The sequence below is a fragment of the Loxodonta africana genome, chromosome 3, assembly GCF_030014295.1.
Source record: "Loxodonta africana isolate mLoxAfr1 chromosome 3, mLoxAfr1.hap2, whole genome shotgun sequence".
NCBI classification, from domain to species: domain Eukaryota; kingdom Metazoa; phylum Chordata; class Mammalia; order Proboscidea; family Elephantidae; genus Loxodonta; species Loxodonta africana.
In genome coordinates this window covers 102626939-102649555 of record NC_087344.1, presented here as the reverse complement: position 1 = coordinate 102649555, position 22617 = coordinate 102626939, and the positions used below count along the sequence as shown (strand labels likewise).

Below are 22617 nucleotides of genomic sequence, written 5' to 3'. Positions count from 1 at the left end.
TCATGATTACATTAGAAACCACAGTATGCTTTCTTAAATCATCTAGTCTAATGTTAATCAGTCCTCCATGTGTCTGTCAGTTGGTCATACTGCGGGGGCTTGCATGTTGCTGTGATTCTGGAAGCTATGCCACCGGTATTCAGATACCATCAGGTTCACCTATGGCAGACAGATTTCAGCTGAGCTTCCAGACAAAGGCAGACTAGGAAGAAGGACCTGGCAGTCTACTTCTGTAAAGATTTAGCCAATGAAAACCTTATGAATAGCAGCAGAACATTGTTTGATATAGTGCTGGAAGATGACCCCCTTAGGTTGGAAGGCACTCAAAAAACAATTGGGGAAGAACAGCCCCCTCAAAGTAGAGCTGACCTTAATGATTTAGATGGAGTCAAGCTTTCAGGACCTTCATTTGCTGATGCGGCATGATTCAAAATGAGAAGGAATAGCTGTACACATCCATTAATAATCGGAACGTGGAATGTACGAAGTATGAATCTACGAAAACTGGAAGTTGTCAAAAATGGAAATGGAACACATAAAAATTGATACTCTAGGCATTAGTGAGCTAAAATGGACTGGTATTGGTCATTTTGAATCAGACAAACGTATGGTCTACTGTGCTGGAAAGGACAGCTTGAAGAGGAATGCCATTGTATTCACCGGCAAAAAAAAAAAAAAAACATTTCAAGAGCTGTCCTGAAGTACAATGCTGTCAGTGATAGGATAATATTCATATGCCTACAAGAAAGATCAGTTAATATGACTATTATTCAAATTTATGCACCAACCACTAAGGCCAAAATGAAGAAATTGAAGATTTTTACCACCTTCTGCAGTTTGAAATTGATCGAACATGCAATCAGGATGCATTGTAATTACTAGACATAGGAATGTGAAAGTTGGAAATAAAGAAGGATCGGCGGTTGGAAAATATGGCCTTGGTGATAGAAACGACACCAGAGATCACGTGATAGAATTTTGCAAGACCAACAACTTCTTCATTGCAAATACCTTTCTTCACCTATGTAAACGGCAATTCTACATATGGACCTTACCAGATGGAATACACAGGAATCAAATCAGCTACACCTGTGGAAAGAAACAATGGGAAAGGTCAATATCAGTCAGAACAAGGCCAGGGGCCGAATGTGGATCAGGCTATCAATTGCTCATATGCAAGTTCAAGGTGAAACTGAAGAAAATTAGAACAAGTTGATGAGAACCAAAATATGACCTTGAGTATATCTCACCTGAATTTAGAGACCATCTCAAGAATAGATTTGACACGTTGAACATCAAAGACCGAAGACCAGACAAGTTGTGGAATGCCATCAAGGACATCATATATGAAGAAAGCAAGGGGTCACTAAGAAGACAAGAAAGAAAGGAAAGACCAAAATGGAACTCAGAAGAGACTCAGAAACTTGCTCTTGAACATGGAGTAACTAAAGCAAAAGGAAGAAATGATGAAGTGAAAGAGTTGAACAGAAGATTTTGAAGGGTGGCTCGAGAAGACAAAGTATTATAATGACATGTGCGAAGACCTGGAAATGGAAAACCAAAAGGGAAGAACACGCTTTGCATTTCTCAAGCTGAATGAACTGAAGAAAAAAATTCAAGCCTTGAATTGCAATACTGAAGGATTCTATGGGGGAAAATATTAAATGACTCAGGAAGCATCAAAAGAAGGTGGGAGGAATACTCTAGAGTCACTATGCCAAAAATAATTGGTTGATGTTCAACCAATTCAGGAGGTACCATATGAGCAGGAACCAGTGGTACTGAAGGAAGAAGTCCAAGCTGCACTGAAGGCATTGGCAAAAAACAAGCCTCCAATGATTGACGGAATGCCAATTGAGATGTTTCAGCAAACGGATGCAGTGCTGGAAGTACTCCCTTGTCTTTGCCCAAGAAATTTGAAAGATAGCTATCTGGCCTACTGACTGGAAGAGATCTATATTTATGCCTATTCCCAAGATTTCCCAGAAACCATCAGACAATATCATTAATATCACACACAAGTAAAATTTTGGTGAAGATCTTCAAAAGCGGCTGCACAGTATATTGACCATGAGCTGCCAGAAATTCAAGCTGGATTTAGAAGAGGACACGGAACCGGGGATATCATTGCTCATGTCAGATGGATCCTGGCTGAAAGCAGAGAATGCCAGAAAGATGTTTACCTGTGTTTTATTGACTATGCTAAGGCATTCAAATGTGTGGCTCATAGCAAATTATGAATAATGTTGGGAATAATGGGAATTCTGGAACACTTAATTGTTTTCATGAGGAACCTGTACATAGTTCAAGAGGCAGTCATTCAAACAGTAAAAGGGGATACTGCAATTGTTTAAAGTCAGGAAAGGTATGTGTCAGGATTGCATCCTTTTACCATACCTGTTTAGTCTGTATGCTGAGCAAATAATCAGAGAATCTGGACTATATGAAGAAGAATGGGGCATCAGGATTGGATGAAGGCTCGTGAAGAACCTGTGTTATGCAGGTGATACAGCCTTGCTTGCTGAAAGTGAAGAGGGCTTGAAGCACTTACTGATGAAGAAGACCAAAGACTACAGTCTTCAGCATGGATAACACCTCAACATTAAAAAAAAAAAAAAAAAAAAATCCTCACACCTGGACCAAGAAGCAACATCATGATAAAAGGAGAAAAGATAGAAGTTGTCAAGGGTTTCATTTTACTTGGATTCATAATCAACACCCATGGAAGCAGCAGTCAGGAAATCAAAAGACGCATTGCGTTGGGCAAATCTGCTATTAAGGACCCCTTTGAAGTGCTGAAAAGCAAAGATGTCACCTTGAAGACTAAGGTGCCCAACACCCAAGCCATGGTATTTTCAATTGCATCATAAGCTGGACAATGAATAAGGAAGATCGAAGAAGAATTGACGCCTTTGCATTATGGTGCTGGTGAAGGATGTTGAATATATTATGGATTGCCAAAAGAAACGAACAAATCTGTCTTGGAAAAAGTACAACCAGATTGCTCCTTGGAAGCAAGGATGGTGAGTCTACATCTCACATACTTTGGATGTGTTGTCAGGACGAATCAGTCCCTGGAGAAGGACATCATGCTTGGTAGAGGGTCAGCAAAAACTAGGAAGACCCTCAATGAGATGAATTGACACAGTAGCTACAACAATGAGCTTAAGCATAACAATGATTCTGAGGACAGCACAGGACTGGGCAGTGTTTCATTCTGTTGTACATAGGGTCACTACAAGTCAGAACCGACTTGATGGCACCTAAGAATAGCAGCAGTGTTAATCAGTATATTTTCACACTGGAAATACAAGGTTCTTAGAGCAAGTTAATTTTACTTACCTCTCTTCCAAGCCAAATGGTATTTTCAAGTATTTTTAATTTTGTATATCGTTAACCCCACAAGGCGTTATCATTATTATGGTTAAGTAGAATCAGTTATCATTTAGGTTTAGCCTTATATTTACCACTTTGTTCTTCATTTTTTCCTGAATTTCTGACATTCTGTCTGATACTGTATTTCTTCTTTGTGAAATATATCCTTTACAGTCTTTAGTATAAGTTTGCTGTTGGTGACCTCTCTAAGTGTTTGAAAAAAAATGTATTTAACTTTCATTATTTAGGATTTTTTTGTTTTTTAGAAATAGAATTCTGGGTTTACTTTTTTTTTCTTTCAGCACGTTGAAGACATCATTCCCCCTGTCTTCTCGTTTCCATTGTTGCTTTTGATAAGTCAGCTGTGACCTAACTATTGCTTCTTTGAAGGTAATCTGTCCTTTTCTCCCCCTCTTTCTTCTTTATGATATTCTGCTTAGGATTGGTTTTCTGTGGTTTCACTCTGCTTAGTCTTGTTTTGAATTTCTTTATAGTTATTCTGTTTAGTATTTGTTGGACTTCTGAAATCTGTTACTCACATTTTTCTTCAGTTTTGTAAAAATCCTCAGACGTTATCTGCCTGATATTTCCTCTTCCCTGTTCTGTCTCTTTTGTATTCATATTCTAGTTAAACATATGCTAGTTCTTTTATGGCTTTCTATGTATGTCTTTTACTTTTCTGTGTATTCCATATGTGTGTTTACCCATACTTTATGATGGATTGTTTCTTTTAATCTAACTTCCAGTTTACTAATTCTCTCCCTAACTGTATCTGATATTATATCAATCTGTTGAGTTCTTAAATTTGGTTATTCTGTAAATTTATTTCAGTTTTTAAAATGCCATTTGTTTCTTCCATTTTTTTTTTTCCCCAAAATTTGTTTTTCTTTATACTTCGTAGTTTTTTTGTCAAAATTTTTAAGCTTTTTTGGTGTGGTGCCAGGGAGGTATAGAAAGTAGGATTGTTTTATAGTCTGTCTCTCCTAATGGCAGTATCTCAAGTCTTTGTGCATCTGTTTCTGTTACCTGTTTTGTCAGTTTTTGCTCCTGATACATCGTTTCCTTATGGAACAAGTTCGTTGGATGCAGGGTTTATATTTATGATATTATTTGTAGGTACAGCATGAGACCTGGGATTATTCAGAGGAGATTCACTGATTGTTAATACCATACCAAGAATATCTTAATCATATTTTAACCCCAGCAACCCCCACACACCTGAAAGTTTGTTGTACTATGGGGGCTTGTGTGATGCTGGAAGCTATGCTACCAGTATTAAAATACCATTAGGGTCAGTCATGGTGGACAGGTTTCAGCTGAGCTTCCAGAGACAGACTAGGAAGAAGGACTTGGCAGTCTGCTTATGAAAAGAATTAGCCAGTGAAAACCTTATGAATAGCAATGAAACATTGTCTGACATGGTGCTGGAAGATGAGCCCTTCAGGTTGGAAGGCACTCAGAAGACGACTGGGGAAGAGCTGCTTCCTCATAGTAGAGTCAATCTTAATGATATAGATGGAGTCAAGCTTTCAGAACCTTAATTTGCTGACGTGGCACAACCCAGAATGAGAAGAAACGGCTACAAACATCCATTAATAATCGTAACCTGAAATGTGCGAAGTATGAATTTAAGAAAATGGGAAGTCATCAAAAAGGAAATGGAACACATAAAGATCGACATCCTAGGCATTAGTGAGCTGAAATGGACTGGTCTTGGTCATTCTGAATCATTTAATCATATGGTCTACTATGCCGGAAGTGACAGCTTAAAGAGGAATGGTGTTGCATTCATCGACAAAAAGAACATTTCAAGATCTATCCTGAAGTACATCAGTAATAGAATAATATCTATATGCCTACAGGGAAGACTAGTTCATATGAATATTACTCAAATTTACGCACCAACCACTGAGGCCAAACACGAAAAAACTGAAGATTTTTGCCAAGTTTTGCAGTCTAAAATTAATGGAACATGCAATCAGCATGCTCTGATAATTACCAGTGATTAGAACACGAAAGTTGGAAATAAAGACAACGGATTGGTAGTTAGAAAATATGGCCTTGATGATAGAAATGATGTTGGAGGTTGCATGATTGAATTTTGGAAGACAATGACTTCTTCATTGCAGATATCTTTTTTCACCAGCATAAATGGCAACTATGCACATAGACCTCGCCAGATGGAATACACAGGAATCAAATCAACTAGACCTGTGGAAAGAGACAATGGAAAAGCTCAATATCATCAGTAAGAAGAAGGCTGGGGCCTACTGCGGATTAGACCATCAATTACTCATATGCAGTTTCATGTTGAAACTGAAGAAAAGTAAAACAGGTTGATGAGAGCCAAAGTACAACCTTTAGTATATCCCACCTGAATTGAGAGACTATCTCAAGAATAGATTTGACACATTGAACATTAATGATTGAAGACCAGGCCAGTTATGGCATGACATCAAGGACGTCATATGTAAGGAAAGAAAGAGGTCATTAAACAGACAGGAGAAAAAGAAAAGACCTAAATGGATGTCAGAATAGAGTCTGAAACTTGCTCTCGAACACTGAGTAGCTAATGCAAAAGGAAAAAATGATGAAGTAAAAGAGTTGAACAGAAGATTTTGAAGGGTGGCTTGAGATGACAGAGTAAAGTATTATAATGACATGTGCAGAGACCCAGAAATGGAAAACCAAAAGGGAAGAACACGCTTTGCATTTCTCAAGCCGAAAGAGCTGAAGAAAAAAATTCAAACCTTGAATTTCAGTACTAATGGATTCTACCGGGAAAATATTAAATGACTCAGAAAGCATCAAAAGAAGATGAAAGGAATATACACAGTCACCATACCAAAGAGAATTGGTTGACATTCAACCAATTCAGGAAGTACCATATGAGCAGAAGCCAGTGGTACTGAGGGAAGAAGTCCGAGATGCACTGAAGGCATTGGTGAAAAGCAGGGCTCCAGGAATTGATGGAATACCAATTGAGATGTTTCAGCAAATGGATACAGTGCTGGATAAAGTGCTGGATACAGTGCAAAGAAAATCGGAAGACAGCTACCTGGTCAACCAAGTGGAAGAATTCTATATTTATGCCTAGTCCCAAGAAAGATGCTCCCACCAAATGCAGAAAGTATTGAACAATATTATTAATATCACGTGCAAGTAAAATTTTGCTGAAGATCTTCAAAAGCGGCTTTAGCAGTATGTCGACAGGGAACTGCCAGAAATTCAAGCCATATTCAGAAGAGGACGCGGAACCAGGGATATCGTTGCTAATGTCAGATGGATCCTGGCTAAAAGCAGAGAATACCAGAAAGATGTTTACCTGTGTTTTATTGACTATGCTAAGGCATTCAACTGTGTGGATCGTAACAAATTATGGACAACTTTTCAGAGAATGGGAATTCTGGAACACTTAACTGTGCTCATGAGGAATCTGTACATGGATCAAGAGGTAGTCGTTTGAATAGAACAAGGGGATACTGCATGGTTTAAAGGCAGGAAAGGTGTATGTCAGGGTTGTATCCTTTCACTATACCTACTCAGCCTGTATGTTAAGCAAATAATCCAAGAAGCTGGACTATATGTAGAAGAACGGGCATCAGGATTGGAGGAAGACTCATTAAGAACCTGCTCAATGCAGATGACACAACCTTGCTTGCTGAAAGTGAAGAGGACTTGAAGCAGTTACTGATGAGGAAGATCAAAGACCACAGCCTTCAGTATGGATTGCTCCTCAACATAAAGAAAACAGAAATCCTCACAACCAGACCAATAAGCAGCATCATGATAAATGGAGAAAAAATTGAAGTTGTTAAGGATTTCATTTTACTTGGTTCCACAGTAAACACCCATGGAAGCAGCAGTCAAGAAATCAAAAGACGCATCGCATTGTGCAAATCTGCTGCAAGAGATCTCTTTAAAGTGTTAAAAAGCAGAGATGTTTCCTTGTGGACTAAGGTGGGCCTGACCCAAGCCATGTTGTTTTCATTCACCTCATAGACACGAGAAAGCTGGTCGATTAATAAGGAAGACCAAATAAGGATTTACGCCTTTGAATTGTGGTGTTGGCCAAGAATATTGAATATACCATGGACTGCCAGAGGAACTAACAAATCTATCTTGGAAGAAGTACAACCAGAATACTCCTTGGAAGCAAGGATGGCCAGACTGTGTCTCACATACTTTGGACGTGTTGTCAAGAGGGTTCAGTCCCTGGAGAAGGACATCATCGTTGGTAAAATAGAGGATCAGCGGAAAAGAGGAAGACTGTCAACAAAATGGATTGACACAGTGGCTGCAAGACTGGGCTCAAACATAGCAACAATTGTGAGGATGGCGCAGGACCTGGCAGTGTCTTGTTTTGTTGTACATAGGGTTGCTATGAGTCGGAACCGGCTTGATGGCACCAAACAACAACAAATTTATCTCTTTCTCAATCTTCACTCTCAACTAATAATTTGCTTTCTCTTTTCCTTTTCGATTCTTATTCTTTCCGTCTTTTAGATTTCACCCAGTAATTCTTCCAATTTTTTATTAGGTGTTTGATGCCTTTAAGAATGTTGTTTTCACAAGTTTGTCAGCCTTGTGCAGGTGCCATTCTATTCTTCTCTTTATCATTCCAATTTTAGTATATATGCTGCTGAAGCAAGAACAAGAATATGTGCTTTTAATGTTTTAGCTCAATATTTTTTCCTTTACAGTTTTTTGTTATGAAAAATTTTAGAATTACAGAAAATTTGAAGGAATAGTTTAATAAGCACCCAGTTATCTACCACCTTGATTCAACAGTTGTTAACATTTGACCACATTTTTGTTATTTTTTTAATCATTTGAAATAAATTGAGGATGTGACACTTCATTCTTAAATTATTTCAGTGTGTGTCTCCTCAGAAAGTGGACATTCTGCTGCATAACCATTATATCATCATCGCGCCTAAGGAAATTAACGGGAATTTCTTAATGTCATCATATTCAGATTTCCTCAGTTTCAAAATAACATTTTTATACAGTTTCTTTTCAAACCAGGATCTAACCAAAGTTTACATAGTACATTTGATTGTATGTCTCTTTAGCCTTTTTAAATTAATAGCTGTCTTTCCACTTTTTCTTTTTTCTGAGTGACGTTGACTTTTTAAAGCACGAGACCATCTGACTTGTAGTGTTTTCCACATTCTGGTTTTGTCTCCTTGTTTCCATAATACGTTATTTAACTGTTCCTCTATCTGTTATATTTCCTCTAAACTAGAAGTTATGATGTACAAAGGCTAGAGTAGATTTAGGTTAAACATTTTTGGCTAGGATACTCTGTAGGTGTACTGTGACTATATAGTATCCTATCAGGTGGTACCTAATGCAAAGTGCCTCACTGTTAGCGATGCTAAGTTTGATACTTATCAAGGTGGTGACTGCTATTTTTCTTTTTTTAATTAGCAAGTAATCTGTGTAGTGAAAATTTTCGGGCCATACTAATATTCAGTTTTTAAGCAACCTTTTACTTAGTGATTTAACATTTATTGATAATCCTGTCATGAATCACTTATTTCGTTGAGAAAAAAAATGTAATTTTCTTACTTTATCATTCATCTACATTTATTGGTTGACTTTTTTTTTTAATGTTTTGTCCCATTAACTCCTAAAATGGTTTGACTGTGAGGGTGCACGTGTGAATTAAGTGGTATTCTTGATAATGGGGAGAGTTGGTTAAGGAACTAAAGAAGTACACAGGATATTTTGAGGATCAAATACAGGGTATTGAAATCACCAAGAACTATGACAAGAGTAGTGTTGAAAACATTGAAGGTGAGGCAGGAACTGACAGCTTTAAGATATAAGGGCTAGTGTTCTGGGGATCAGTATATGACTGCAGTGATGAGAGCAGGTGGTATAGTCTGATAAAGTGAGATTCAAAGCTGTATGTTTTTAATAGAGGAGGAAGATAATATGCTGAAATCAGAATTCAGAAGGAAGGGGATTTCTCCTCTCCTACCTCCTGGCCTCAAGGGAGACAGAAAGGTTTTTAACTAGAATAAGAAAATAAAAGGAATGTTCAGAGAAGGTAGTGAATTTACAGGCAGTTTTGGTGATGACTGACCATGAGTTCTAGAGGTCATAGTGAAGGTTTTAGGAGATGGGACAGAGTGGCAAATGAAGTCAGAAAAGACAATGTAAAGAGTTATATGCTGATCAGAATCTGTGGTGTGAAAGATGACTTCCAGAGGCTGGGCTTTTTAAGATGACAGACAAAAACAAGAATAAAGGGCATAATGTGATTAATCCTGACGGTTTGAAGGCAGATAGTACAAGTGAAGCTGTGAGTATTGTGATGGGGAAGAAGAGATACGAATCTCGCCTAAAGGATGTGGGACTCTGGGGCCTCTTCCTTACTTCTGGTAATTGTGCTATGAAATAATTCTTTTTATATTCTAGAGATCGTTCCTAGATACCTGAAAATTAAGATAGAAATCTGAGGCATTGATTGTAGGTGATGAATTGACTTCTTCCCTTGCATCTAGAATGATATTAACTACCTACCCTGAAATCATTTTCTGTAGGGCATAATTCTCTCATGGAACAGTGGTTGAGGAAGACTATCCTGGATAGTAATCTCATATTGGCTATATATGTGGCAAATTTCTACTAATTAATGATGTCCCCCATCACACGTGGTTCTTTTTCAAGAGTGTCTTCACTATTGTTGGTCCTTTGCTTTTCCCAGTTAACTTTTAAAATCAATCTGTCAAACTTCAAGGGAAAGCCTTATTGGGATTTTGACTGGAATTGCATTGATCCTACAGAGTAATTTGAGGGAAAACTGGCATCTTTACATTACTGAGTCTTTTTCATATTTGTCTAACTTTCTTCAAATGTGTCTCTTCATTATGGTCAATTTATGTGGGGCATATAAGAAATGCCAGCCTATGTCTGTAAAGTTCAGAATAATTTTTAGTTGTATTTATAAAAAATAGCTAATTGAGAATTTAGTCAGTAACTCTACGTATACCTGAAAGTTCAGCTATAAGAAAGTGCCTTTTTAAAAAAAATAAAATAAAGGAGCATTTTCATTATGAGGAAGATTGTACATTTGGAAACGAAAGGGTTAAAATTATTTGTGCCCAGGTCAGAGGCAGTATAGCATAGTCGTTAAGTGAGTTTATGTAGGTGAATTCACTTAGCTGTGCACACATCCATGAGAGGAGTTAATGTAGTGCTTAAGAGCTTGGTCTGTGGAGCCACAATTTGTGTTCGGATATACCAGCTCCACCATATACTCCAAATTTTTGTGCAAAATATTTAACTTCTTGGTGGTTCAGTGGTGTTATCTGTAAGATGAGATGAACAGTAATACTTGTCTCTTTGAGTTGTTCGTAGGGATAAATAAGTTAATATGTGTAAAATGCTTAGTATAGTGCCTGGCACAAGAGTGAACATTGTGTGTTAGTTGCTATAATTGTCATCATCCAGGATAGAGGGAAGCGTAAGGTGGTAGCTGAGATCATGACTTCAACAATTAACCATTTTCATCTTCCGTCTGCCTTTCCTTTCAACAACGCCTCGATTGCTTTCTTATTATTACTTAGTCTGTTTGTTGTTGTTGTTGTTAGCTGCTGTCAAGTTGGCCCCTGACTCTTTGCAACCCTATGTGTTATAGAATAGAACCACTCCATAGGGTTTTCTTGGCTGTAATCTTTATGGAAGAAGATCGCCAGGTCTTTCTTCTGTGAAGTAGCTAGGTGAGTTCAAACTGCCAACCTTCCAGTTAGCAGCTGATAGCAAACTGCTTGTGCTGCCCAGGCTCCTCCATTTAGTATATTTATTAACCAAATATTAAATGTAGTAGATGGTAAAGAGCATAGGCTTTGGAGTTTGGTAAACTAGGATTACCATCCTGTGAGAATGCCTAATTGGGGCAAATTAGGTAACCTCTCTAGCCTTCAGTTTCCTTGTCCATAAACTAGAAATATTAATACTGTCTCCTAAGATTGTTGTGAGAGTTAAATAAGATAGGGTGGTTAACACAGTGTCTAGCACACTTAAAAATTTGTTATTTTTTGTCATCACATTTGTTGTGATCATTATTATCCTGTAAAATTGAAATCGTACAGCCAGCTTCATAATATTGTTGGGGAATTAAATGAAGTAACTTATGTAAAGTGCATAGCATCAGGGTTGTAAATGTCCAATAAATGGTACTGTAAACATTCTTATTCTTAGTTTTTATTTATATTTTACATGCTATATATTAATGTAGACTGAATATTGAAAATAGCATTTCAACTTTGTTTTTATAAAAAGCCATTTTTGCTCATATATGACCTAAGACTTTTCCCCTGGCCTTTCGTAGGAAACAGTGGTTCTCTAAATCTGATAAACATTATTTTGTTGTTAACTTTCTGTTCTTACCCCACTTCGATTTACTGTGGGTCAATTTGCTTTTTTATTTTATTTTCATTAGATTTGATTTTCTGTTATAGTAGAATCATTTAGTGTTTCCCTTTATGTATTTTATTTAACATGCAGGTATTGTCTGCTATCAGCCCTGCCATAGATTAAAACAATCTTATATTGCCAGGAAAAGCTTATTGTCTAAATCAAACAGTGTTTTTAAAATATTTGATTTCTAAGCAATTTTTGTCTTACTATTTTAGAAGGAAGCAGTTAACCAAAAAAATCAAGAAATGGTCATCATTTAGTGTTTCTTATTCTACTGCCATTTATTTTCAGGGTGGCAGACAACATACAACCTTTTCAGCAGAATCAAGTCGGAGCCTTTTGATCTGTCTACTGTGGGTTCTCAAGAATGCGGATGAGACAGTTCTACAGAAGTGGTTTACGGATCTCTCAGTCCTTCAGCTAAACCGGCTGTTAGATCTACTGTATCTTTGTGTATCCTGCTTTGAGTACAAAGTAAGTGATCATTACACCATTGCAAAGATAACCAGAAAGAAAACATAGTATAGAAAAGGAAGAAGAAAATTTCCTCAATGCCTCTTCTTTTCCAATGTTTTAATTTTAGGGAAAGAAAGTATTTGAAAGAATGAATAGTTTGACCTTTAAGAAATCAAAAGACATGAGAGCAAAGCTTGAAGAAGCTATTCTTGGGAGCATAGGCGCTAGGCAAGAAATGGTGCGCCGAAGCCGAGGACAGCTTGGTACGTACACAATGTCTTCACCTTGTGGTGAGAATCTTTTACATTTCCTTGAACTGTATATTGTAATTATCATTATCATAAGCCTTTAATGGCAAATCTGCACTTTAAAAAAGTTTTTTTAATGTAACGTTTGAATAACCATTCCTCTGTAGGAATTCAAGTTAGAATTCTCCTTTAAACAGGGTGAACGTATTTCCCAGTATGCCCCAGATAGTCTCAGTTTATGTCTGTTGTTGTGTAAATATTAGTAACATCCCTTTTTACTTTTAAAGTGTTCTAATTTCCGTGATAAATTAATATAGCCTAGATTTAAAACAAAGATATTGGCCATCAAACTCAAATACCAGGGGGAGAGTACAGCTTAATAGCATTTTATGGCCTGGCCCTGATCCCAGGTCTGCTACCCATCAGCCATATAACTTTGGCCAAGTCACTTAATCTTCTTACCTCCCTTTTCCTTATCCATTTATGATTGTTATGGGAACTGTAAAAATATAACTAACTTATCTCATCTTCTTCATGGTGACCATGTATATGGAAATCTTTTGTAAATTCCAAAGTGACGTACAAATAAGATCACTGTTGCTGAAGGCTCCTTGAAGTCAGGGACATGGTTTAGTCATTTTTGTACGTGAAACATTCTAACACCATGTTTGTTGCCTTAAAATATGAATGTACGTATGCACAAATATTTTTTAATCATTGTTTTCTGATAGGCACTAGTGTGGTAATCATTTATTTAAATTTAAATATCTTTTATATGTTACATGTAAATGTTTGAGATTTAAAAGTGATTAAATCTGGAGGACCAGGGAATCAACACCAACATAGCTGAAAAAAAATCAGATAAAAGAATTAAAAAAAATGAAGAAACCCTAAGAATTATGTGGGACTCTATCAAGAAGGATAACCTGCGGGTGATTGGAGTCCCAGAACAGGGAGGGGGGACAGAAAACACAGAGAAAATAGTTGAAGAACTTCTGACAGAAAACTTCCCTGACATCATGAAAGACGAAAGGATATCTATCCAAGATGCTCATCGAACCCCATTTAAGATTGATACAAAAAGAAAAACACCAAGACATATTATCATCAAACTCACCAAAACCAAAGATAAAGAGAAAATTTTAAAAGCAGCCAGGGAGAAAAGAAAGGTTTCCTTCAAGGGAGAATCAATAAGAATATGTTCTGACTACTCAGCAGAAACCATGCAGGCAAGAAGGGAATGGGACGACATATACAGAACACTGAAGGAGAAAAACTGCCAACCAAGGATCATATATCCAGCAAAACTCTCTCTGAAATATGAAGGCGAAATTAAGATATTTACAGACAAACACAAGTTTAGAGAATTTGCAAAAACCAAACCAAAGCTACAAGAAGTACTAAAGGATATTGTTTGGTCACAGAACCAATAATATCAGATATCAGCACAACACAAGGTCACAAAACAGAACGTCCTGATATCAACTCAAATAGGGAAATCACAAAAACAAACAAATTAAGATTAATTAAAAAAAAAAATACACATAACAGGGAATTATGGAAGTCAATAGGTAAAAGATCACAATAATCAAAAGGAGGGACTAAATAAAAGTGATTAAAACACAGTGTTGCCTTTGAAGGAATTACTAGAGTAACTTTTTTTTCATTTGCATATACAATTTACAGTCTCCCTTTGGATTTTCTTTTAACTTTACGCACGACAACCCTGTGAAAAATAAGAAAATTAGCATTTACTTAGGTCATAATTATTACTAAAACGTCATGAATAATTATTCTCATTTTTTAGTTATAGAAACTGAAACTCAGAGAGGTAAATAACTTGCCCAGAATCATATAGTAAGTGGCAAAGCCACAGGAACTTTTGGCTTCCAATATAAAAAAAAAAAATATATATATATATATATATATTTCTTGTATTATACCACAGCCCTTTCTAAGGTTTATTTTTAGAGCGGGTGGAACTGTTAACAATCTATGTTTGTTTTATATTAACTCTGTAACCTCAGAACAGCTACCATTGTTTGAATGCAAGAATTGAAGTTCTTCTTATCTTAGGAAAATTAAGTTTTTGCAGTTCTTATTTATATTTGGACATTTAGCTTCGATCACCTAGTGATAGACATTATTAACCAAGGAGGTGAAAGACTGTTTTGTGGGAAAAAAATACAAAGTTAATGATTATTGTTGTGTACTGTCCAGTCAATTCTGACTCATAGTGACCCCATGTGACAGAGTAGAACTGCCCCATAGGGTGTCCTAGGCAATAATCTTTGAAGAACCAGATCACCAGGCCTTTATCCTGTAGAGCCACTTGGTAAGTTCAAACCACCAACCTTTCAGATAGTGCTTAACTGTTGTGCCACCAGGGTTTTTTAAACTAACGATAGAAGTGAAAATAGGTCACTGATTATTTTATGAAATATCTTATATGGGCATATCTTTTGTTTTCTTTCATAAAATTTCTTAAGGCTGGTGATTTAAAAAAATGAAAAAATGAGGGTAAGAAAGAAGGAAAGAAAACAAAAGAAATATCCAGATATGTTCCTTATTTTATGGCAACTAATATTTGTTTCTCAGTTTTTTGTTTTGTTTTGTTGTTTGTCACTATGAACTCTGAAATTTTACTTTCATTGTTTTCCCACCCTCCCAACCAATATAAAGTCTTACTATTTTTTTTCTAAAAGAAGCATTAATTTCCTGGTTGAAAACCTGAAATCATGACTGATGGCATCATTTAAATGTATGTTTGTACATTTCTTCACAATTCTTCACAATTCTCAAACATCTTCACTTCTCCTGGATTTATGTGAATCAGTTCTGTTGCTGCTACCCTTTAAATGAGCCGATACCATTTACTCTGCCTTTGAGCCCAGAAACTTCTTGAGGGAAAGCTCCCTTCTTTCTCTAGTCTTGACTTACATAGACCCAAAGGAAGCAAATGCTTCAGGCATCCTTCTTATTTTGTGTATTTATTAAGCCAAAATTTATTGAGCCCTTAGTATGTGTCAGATGCATTGCCAGCCCTGGGCATTAAACGGTGGACAAAACAGAAATTATCTCCGGTCTGAGGTAGCTTATATTCTTGTGGTCATAAGTATTATGAAGACAAATTAAGAGGATAGGAAGTGCTGGAGAGTTGGGGAAGGCCATTATAAGGAGGTGATGGGTGATCAGCCATACACCTGAATGAATCGAGAGAGTTATATGAAAATTTGTGGGAAGACCAATCAGGTAGAAGAAGCAACAAAATTCCACAAGTCCTAAATCAGGAGCATATGTAGTATCAGGTAGCAAGGAGAATAGAATAAATGTAGTAGTAAGCAAGAGGCGGACAGAGGGTGGTGGGAAATGAAGTCAGATCATGTAAGGGCCTTGTAAGTCATGGTTAAAATTTTGAATGAAACCAATATTAGAATAATTACTTATGTAAAAAGATGTTTATTTTTTATATTTCATGTAGCACAATACATATCTTCAGTAACTGTTGTGAAAATTAAAAAAAAAAACCCTTGTCAGGTTTTTCCACTTGTACCTTAGAATTAAAACAGCTGTGTATAAAATTAATGGCATTAGGCAGTATTTCTTATGTCTTCAAGTATACATATATGTGGTCCACCTGAAATAAAAATTTTGAATTGGTTTTGAAATGTATTTGACAGAAAGAAGCCCATCTGGAAGTGCCTTTGGAAGTCAAGAAAATCTGAGGTGGAGAAAGGATATGACTCATTGGCGTCAAAACACAGAGAAGCTTGACAAGTAATGTAACCTTATATTTTATGTGACTGATGGGCTTGTTGGATTTCAAATGCAATAGGAAAATGATTAATTTTAGTGTTACTTTATGTATATTAGACATGAAAATCTTAGAAGACAAAATAATTATATTTAATTTTTAAATTTTGGACTAAAAAAGATTTTGAGGAATAATTTTTCATTGTAGTATAGTAAAACAAATTGTTATATTTTAAAGCACATTTTCCCCAACATATCCACTTGTAAAATGTATTCAACAACTATTTTCAGAACACATTTTAGCTATCACACTCAACTAAATATTTCAAGCATACAAAGAATTGGAACATTAATCTTTGCTCTCATTGAGAGAAAAGGCAAAACAATACAGAGACTCTGTTTCTAGTACTAAGGCAAACTAGGTACACTGACCCTACTGCTAAAAACCAACTAAAAATGATGGATAAAACACAAAGAACTTCTTTTAAATGCACCAATGACCTGACAAAAAAATAAGGAAAGCTAAGAGTACCAAAATAAAGTAAAGGCAGGAACCCAGAGAAGTGAACAGATGCTGATTTTTTTTGTCTTAAGGGATTTTGCTGAACAGGGTGAAATTGCTCAAGGCCTGGCAAGGTTGGAGGAACAGGAAATAAAGCCTGGTACCTGCCCAGATTGAGGGATCTGATTAGAGACTACTTTTTGCACTTACTGTTTGAGTCTGGGACCCTAAAAGGTTGCATCTCCAGTGTAAGAGTAACTAGATACAAACCTTCCCATTGCCTAGTAACTGCAAGTAAGTTGCCTGGGCTAAAACTTGACATTGAGGAGAGGGACTAAAATCTTTCTTTTGAGAATTTGTAATCACAAGTTAGCCTGCAAGTAGCTTGACTGGACTGAAAAACTTTAATTTGACAGTAAAGTGACCAACTCATTCTGGTTTGCCTCGGACTTTCCTAGTTTTAGCACCAACTGTCCCGCATGCCAGAGAACCTCTCGGTCCTCTCTTAGGGCAAACCCTATCTGAAAACCTCCTTCAGCTCAAGCCTCAGGAAATTCTCACAAATAAGCTTTGAGACATATTAGCTCGTAAAACACAAGGACACAAGGCCCTGTAGGAGCCAGCAGAAGGAAACAGCAGACTCAGTAGTATAGATGAGAGTTCAGAATTTTCATATGCTGAATATAATATAAATATGATAAAATTCTTAAGATTTGAATGTGTGCTTTTTCCTTTGTTTGAATCCATTGCTCTGATTGTTTTTCTGCTTGGGTTATTTATTTATTTTTTGAAATGACAAAGCAGCCAAGTACTACACTATTATTACGTTGCTTTAGTTCCACATTCGTACAGCATGTTCTCTCGGGCTATCTTGCTGTGTTTTGAGAAGACTTGGCATAGTGGTTAAGTGCTACGGCTGCTAACCGAGAGGTCGGCAGTTCGAATCCACCAGGCACTCCTTGGAAACTCTTATCGGGCAGTTCTACTCTGTCCTATAGGGTTGCTGTGAGTCGGAATCGACTCGACGGCAGTGGGCTTGGTTTTTTTGGTTTCCTGATTTTTTTTTTTAACCATCCTGTTATTTTTGTGTTTCTTTAAAAAAATCCCACTGGGAATTTTAAGTGTTAAAATTTGAACATCCTTTATATTCTTTTCTAATTTAATTCTTGTAACTATATTGTATTTTATCCTTAAATTTTATGTGTAACATGTAAATTCATGAAGTATTCTCTTTACCCAGAACCTCTCTTTAGTGGTGGTAATAAAGATTCAGAGACTTGAAGATCCAAGAGCTCTTGAAAGTTAACATTTAATATGTTTTAGTACTTTTCTCTTTATGTGTTATTTTGTCTACTTGCATATGGTTTATATATATCTATTGCTACTAAATCAAAAATGTCTACCCACAAATCGTATGTAGTTATTCCTAAATTTTTAATTTTAAAGATTTTACCATTTTATAAATAGCAGTATTCAAGTAAACCACTTTTTTGCATCAGGTTGTTTTTCTAATGAGTAATTCTATCCACAGTCTCACTGAAAGAGTTAAAATTATTTCTTGAGAGTAGATATAGAAATATTTTTTGGAATAAATACATTGGAAATCCTTGAAATGGCAAAATGAATACTAAACTTTTTGAATGTTGCTTTACCTGAAATAGCCTTAAATAAATATTCACATAGCGCCACCTAGTGTCACTGCCATTCAAAATAAAACAATGTGTTTTTCTGTGTTGCTGCATCTTCACTTGAAAGCTGAACATTTATGCTTTCAGTAGCATCATGGTATTATGATGAGGTGAGAAAATGTGTATTGGCATGGTGGAAAAACGGAGAATAAAGTAAAACATTTTTTAATATGTAAAATGTTGCCTTTTTCATTATTACACTCTTTCATGTAGGCAAATATTGAAAATGCCTTCAAGTTTTTTCATTTCGTGCATTTTTAAGTCTTTCTTGAGTTGTAGACCTATCAGATTTTTTTTTAAGGTAAATATAATTTATTTTAATATTTTGTATTAGGTCAAGAGCAGAGATTGAACATGAAGCGTTGATTGATGGAAACCTAGCAACTGAAGCAAACCTAATCATTTTGGATACTCTAGAGATTGTTGTCCAGGTAAGTAACACAAAGAAGAAGCATTTAAAGTAGGGGTGGGGGAAAGGATTTATTGAGCCATGTAATTATATGTAAATATCAATTAGTTCATGTAGTTCAGTTCCAAGCATTATGTGATTTTCTAACTGTAATTATGTATTTATTCCCACAACTTCAACTGTTTATTCTGTGTGGATGATCATAAAACGTGTATCTTCCCTTCAGGGTCTAGTTACGTATTTTCAAATATCCACAGAGTTTATAGTTGGATGTTCTGCATCATGCTATACTCAACATGCTTGTACAGCCATGGCTACATATAGATGGAGCTGGGCTTATTCAGTGTCTTCTGTATGCCACAGCAGTGTTTTAGGCTTTTTCTATATAATTATCTCATTTAGCAGTCCTAATAGTAGTCGCCTAGGTGGTATTATCCTGTCAGTAAAAAGAGTGGCAATTAATATCTGTTTAGTCTCTCCTGTGTCAGGCACTGTCCTAAGCACTTTACAAATATTAATTCGTTTGATCATTATGTGAAACTCATGCAGTTGAAACTATTAGTATCCCCATCTGGTAGATGAGAACACTGAGGCACAGAGATGTTAAATAACTGCCCTTGATCACACAACTACTAAGGGAAACTAGGGTTTAAATCAATTACAGATTTCCCCCACTATCCGAAAGTAGAGTGTTCCTATGAAACCTTTCATAAGATGAAATGGTGTAAAGCAAAAAAGCAATTACCATTAATTTATATGGGAAAATTTTTTGAGCATTCCCAGGTCCAAAAGATAACCTACCAAATCATACCAAATAACACATAAGACCTAAAATAACACTAAAAAAAAAACATACAGTAAAAGGAGGATTGATAGGATAAATAAACAGCCTATATAAAGTAGAACTAAAGTGCATGCAGTATAGTTTCATTTACCAGGATCAGGAAGACAGTGAGCACCCTGGAAGGCTGAGAGGTGCGGGTGGTGATCATGGCAGCCCCGATAGCCTAGCTGGTAATGGCACATGGGGCTGGGTTGAAGGGCTGGGGTTCAAATCCTGCAGAAGAGTGGGATTTATATTAACTGTGCTATAGTTAGAGAACTGTAAAGGGGATGACAAATCAAGGGCGGGATCTCGCGATGCATGGTGCTTCTAGACATCACTGGGCATTTGATTGGCTGTGGCTTGGTGGTTGAGTAAGGGTGGAGAAGTTTGAAAGGAGGAGCTTGATCAAACTGCTGTGTAAAACACATGGCAAATGCTTTGACAAACACGTTGATGTAGACATTTTACCAAGTGTTTTACTTGGCTTTGGAGGAGTGAGAACAGGTGTGGCTCTCCTGTCACATAGTGGTCAAGTGTAAACACCACCATGAGGGGGACACCAGGCATCTGATTAACCCCCTAAACAAACAAACAAATCAACCATTGCTGTCAAGTCGATTCCGACTCATAGCAACCCTATAGGACAGAGTAGAACTGTACCATAGAGTTTCCAGGGAGTGGCTGTGTGGATTCAGACTGCCAAAGAGCAGTTCAAGATCTCAACCACTTAAGAGCAGCTGAGCTCTTAACCGCTAACTTAATGGAGCACCATGCTTTGTGTACCCATCGATACACTCAGGCAATAGACCTTCCATTTTATCCATTACTGGACGCAGACTAAAAGAGACTACTTTGCTACTAGCAGAACCAATAGTAACTTAAGCAGCTTTTAAGATTCTTCTCTCTGTGTATAAATAGTACACGTGGTGGACACAACCAAGTTCAGTACATGCACAGTGTCTTTTATTTCATTCACCACAATCAAAATGCTTAATTATGTCTAGTTTCGCACTAAGTGGAACGCCCCTTCGAGCCTGTTAGGCTTTTCTGATACCTTAGGACACATCTTGCTAATGGATGCACAAAATAAATGGAGATAAAGCATGGTGCTCACAGACACATTTCAGAGCTATGGCAGCTTGATGCTGACATAGTGAGTGTAGTTCCCAGGGGAGGAGCTTGATGACACTAGTCTCGCTGCTTTGGATGCACGCTGCTTCTGTAATGGCTCGCTGTAATACACGGGCTGAGTGCTATTTCCACTTTTCGTCTTTTTTCATAAAAGAGAAAATCCTCTTCAGGTTTCTTTCAGTTAGCGAAAACAGGTACTAATGTAGGTCTTCTTTAAAAGTGAAGTGGCATAAAGTGAAATTTTGAAAAGCAAGGAATACCTGTACTGAGATCTCTCAGTTGTTTTAGTAAATGGGTCTCACGCCTGTCTCTTTCATTCTTTTTCTACTACTGTCACTGTTGGGTTCTTACTTCAAAGCTATTACAATGGTCACCTACTTCATGACTCTTGTATTTCTTTTGTCTCTAATCCATTCTGTACATTCTTAGGAGCTTTTTCTTCTTAAAATATTCCGTCATTCATTACTCTGATTAAAATTTTAAAAATATTAAAAAAAAAATAGTATTTCTTGATTGCCTAAAGAAGAAAATGGGAAACTCTTCAGACTTTCAAGGTTCTTTATATTTTGGTAGTGTATTAGTTGGAATAGGCCTAAGTTACTGTTACAAAGAAAACAAACAAAAAAGTCAGTTCAAGATACATAATGCAAGATGATTGCTCAGGTTTTGACCATCATATCTCCATTTTAGCTGATGGGAAGAAAAAAAGGGCAAGGGCAGAATACACTCATTCCTTTAAGGACATGACCCAGATTATACTTCTGTTTTGTTCACACTCTTCTGTAGTAGTATTACCAAGTACCCAGCAAAAACTCAGGGTTTCCATTATTAAAGGAAGAAGGAAAGCCTGGTTATTTGTTATATTACTGACAGTCACTGCCACAGCCACCACTCTAGTTTTTATGCCTTATCTCCAGTTATTTTCCACATGAGCCAGGAGTCAGTCCTAATTCGTTTGTTAATTTTCCCAAAACACACTTAAAAAAAAAAAAACAACACACTTTATGCCTTTTTTTTTTTTTTGCCGTTGTATTCCTGTTCTTTTTTTCACATTCAAATCCTATCCATTCTTCCGTCTCTCCCTGTTTTCTTCTCTTACCTAAATCCTGCTGAGTTCCTTCTCCTTGAAGTCCTTCTGGATATTACCATTTTTCCGTTTATTTGTTTTTACATGCTGTATCTCCCTAACCAAACTGCAGGTATGTCTCCATTTTATTATTTTTATTTTTAAATTACAGACAGTTTCTGTAACGGAATCCAAAGAGAGCATCCTTGGTGGGGTGCTAAAAGTGTTACTGCATAGCATGGCCTGTAACCAAAGTGCAGTTTATCTACAACACTGTTTTGCTACACAGAGAGCCCTGGTCTCAAAGGTAAGTTATTTCATGCCTGCAGTTTTGTCAGACTTTATTTCTTTATTAACATTGTCTAAGATTATTTGACACGTTCGATGGTTAATATGTGTATAATTAAAAGTTAAATAATAACCTAACACCCTTGATTTTTCTTTGCTTCCCTATTAATGTCAGCTGTTTGGACTTTTTCTTTTTTTTTTTTAACTTAGATCACCTTTAACCAGTTTCTGATTTTAAAAAAGAATAGTAGTTTTGATATGGAGAAGGACCTGAAATTAATTGCTAAACTTAAAGATGGAACCTTCTCTTGTTTTCCCTTTACCTTGTTCTGTCATTCCTTGTTAACTTGATTTATCCAGAATTCAGGATATAAGCACAACAGTTGGTCTCTATTTGCCTGGAGCAACAGAGGAAGGAGAGTCAGGAATAGGAGGAGAAAAT

General features: G+C 36.5%; 1 protein-coding gene and 1 pseudogene across 4 annotated transcripts in view; one reads left to right on the top strand and one right to left on the bottom strand.

Annotated features, from left to right (window-relative positions):
* The window catches only part of DOCK7 (dedicator of cytokinesis 7), a 271372-nt gene that overhangs the window by 194507 nt on the left and 54248 nt on the right, over positions 1-22617 (top strand). For all 4 annotated transcript variants that reach the window (XM_064282069.1, XM_064282072.1, XM_064282070.1 and 1 more), the window contains 5 exons: positions 12100-12282; positions 12392-12527; positions 16193-16289; positions 18790-18886; positions 22060-22194. In XM_064282069.1, coding sequence (XP_064138139.1) covers positions 12100-12282; positions 12392-12527; positions 16193-16289; positions 18790-18886; positions 22060-22194 — 648 coding nt within the window. The remainder of the gene's footprint in view (positions 1-12099; positions 12283-12391; positions 12528-16192; positions 16290-18789; positions 18887-22059; positions 22195-22617) is intronic.
* LOC111751022 (U6 spliceosomal RNA) lies at positions 7931-8026 on the bottom strand (annotated as a pseudogene).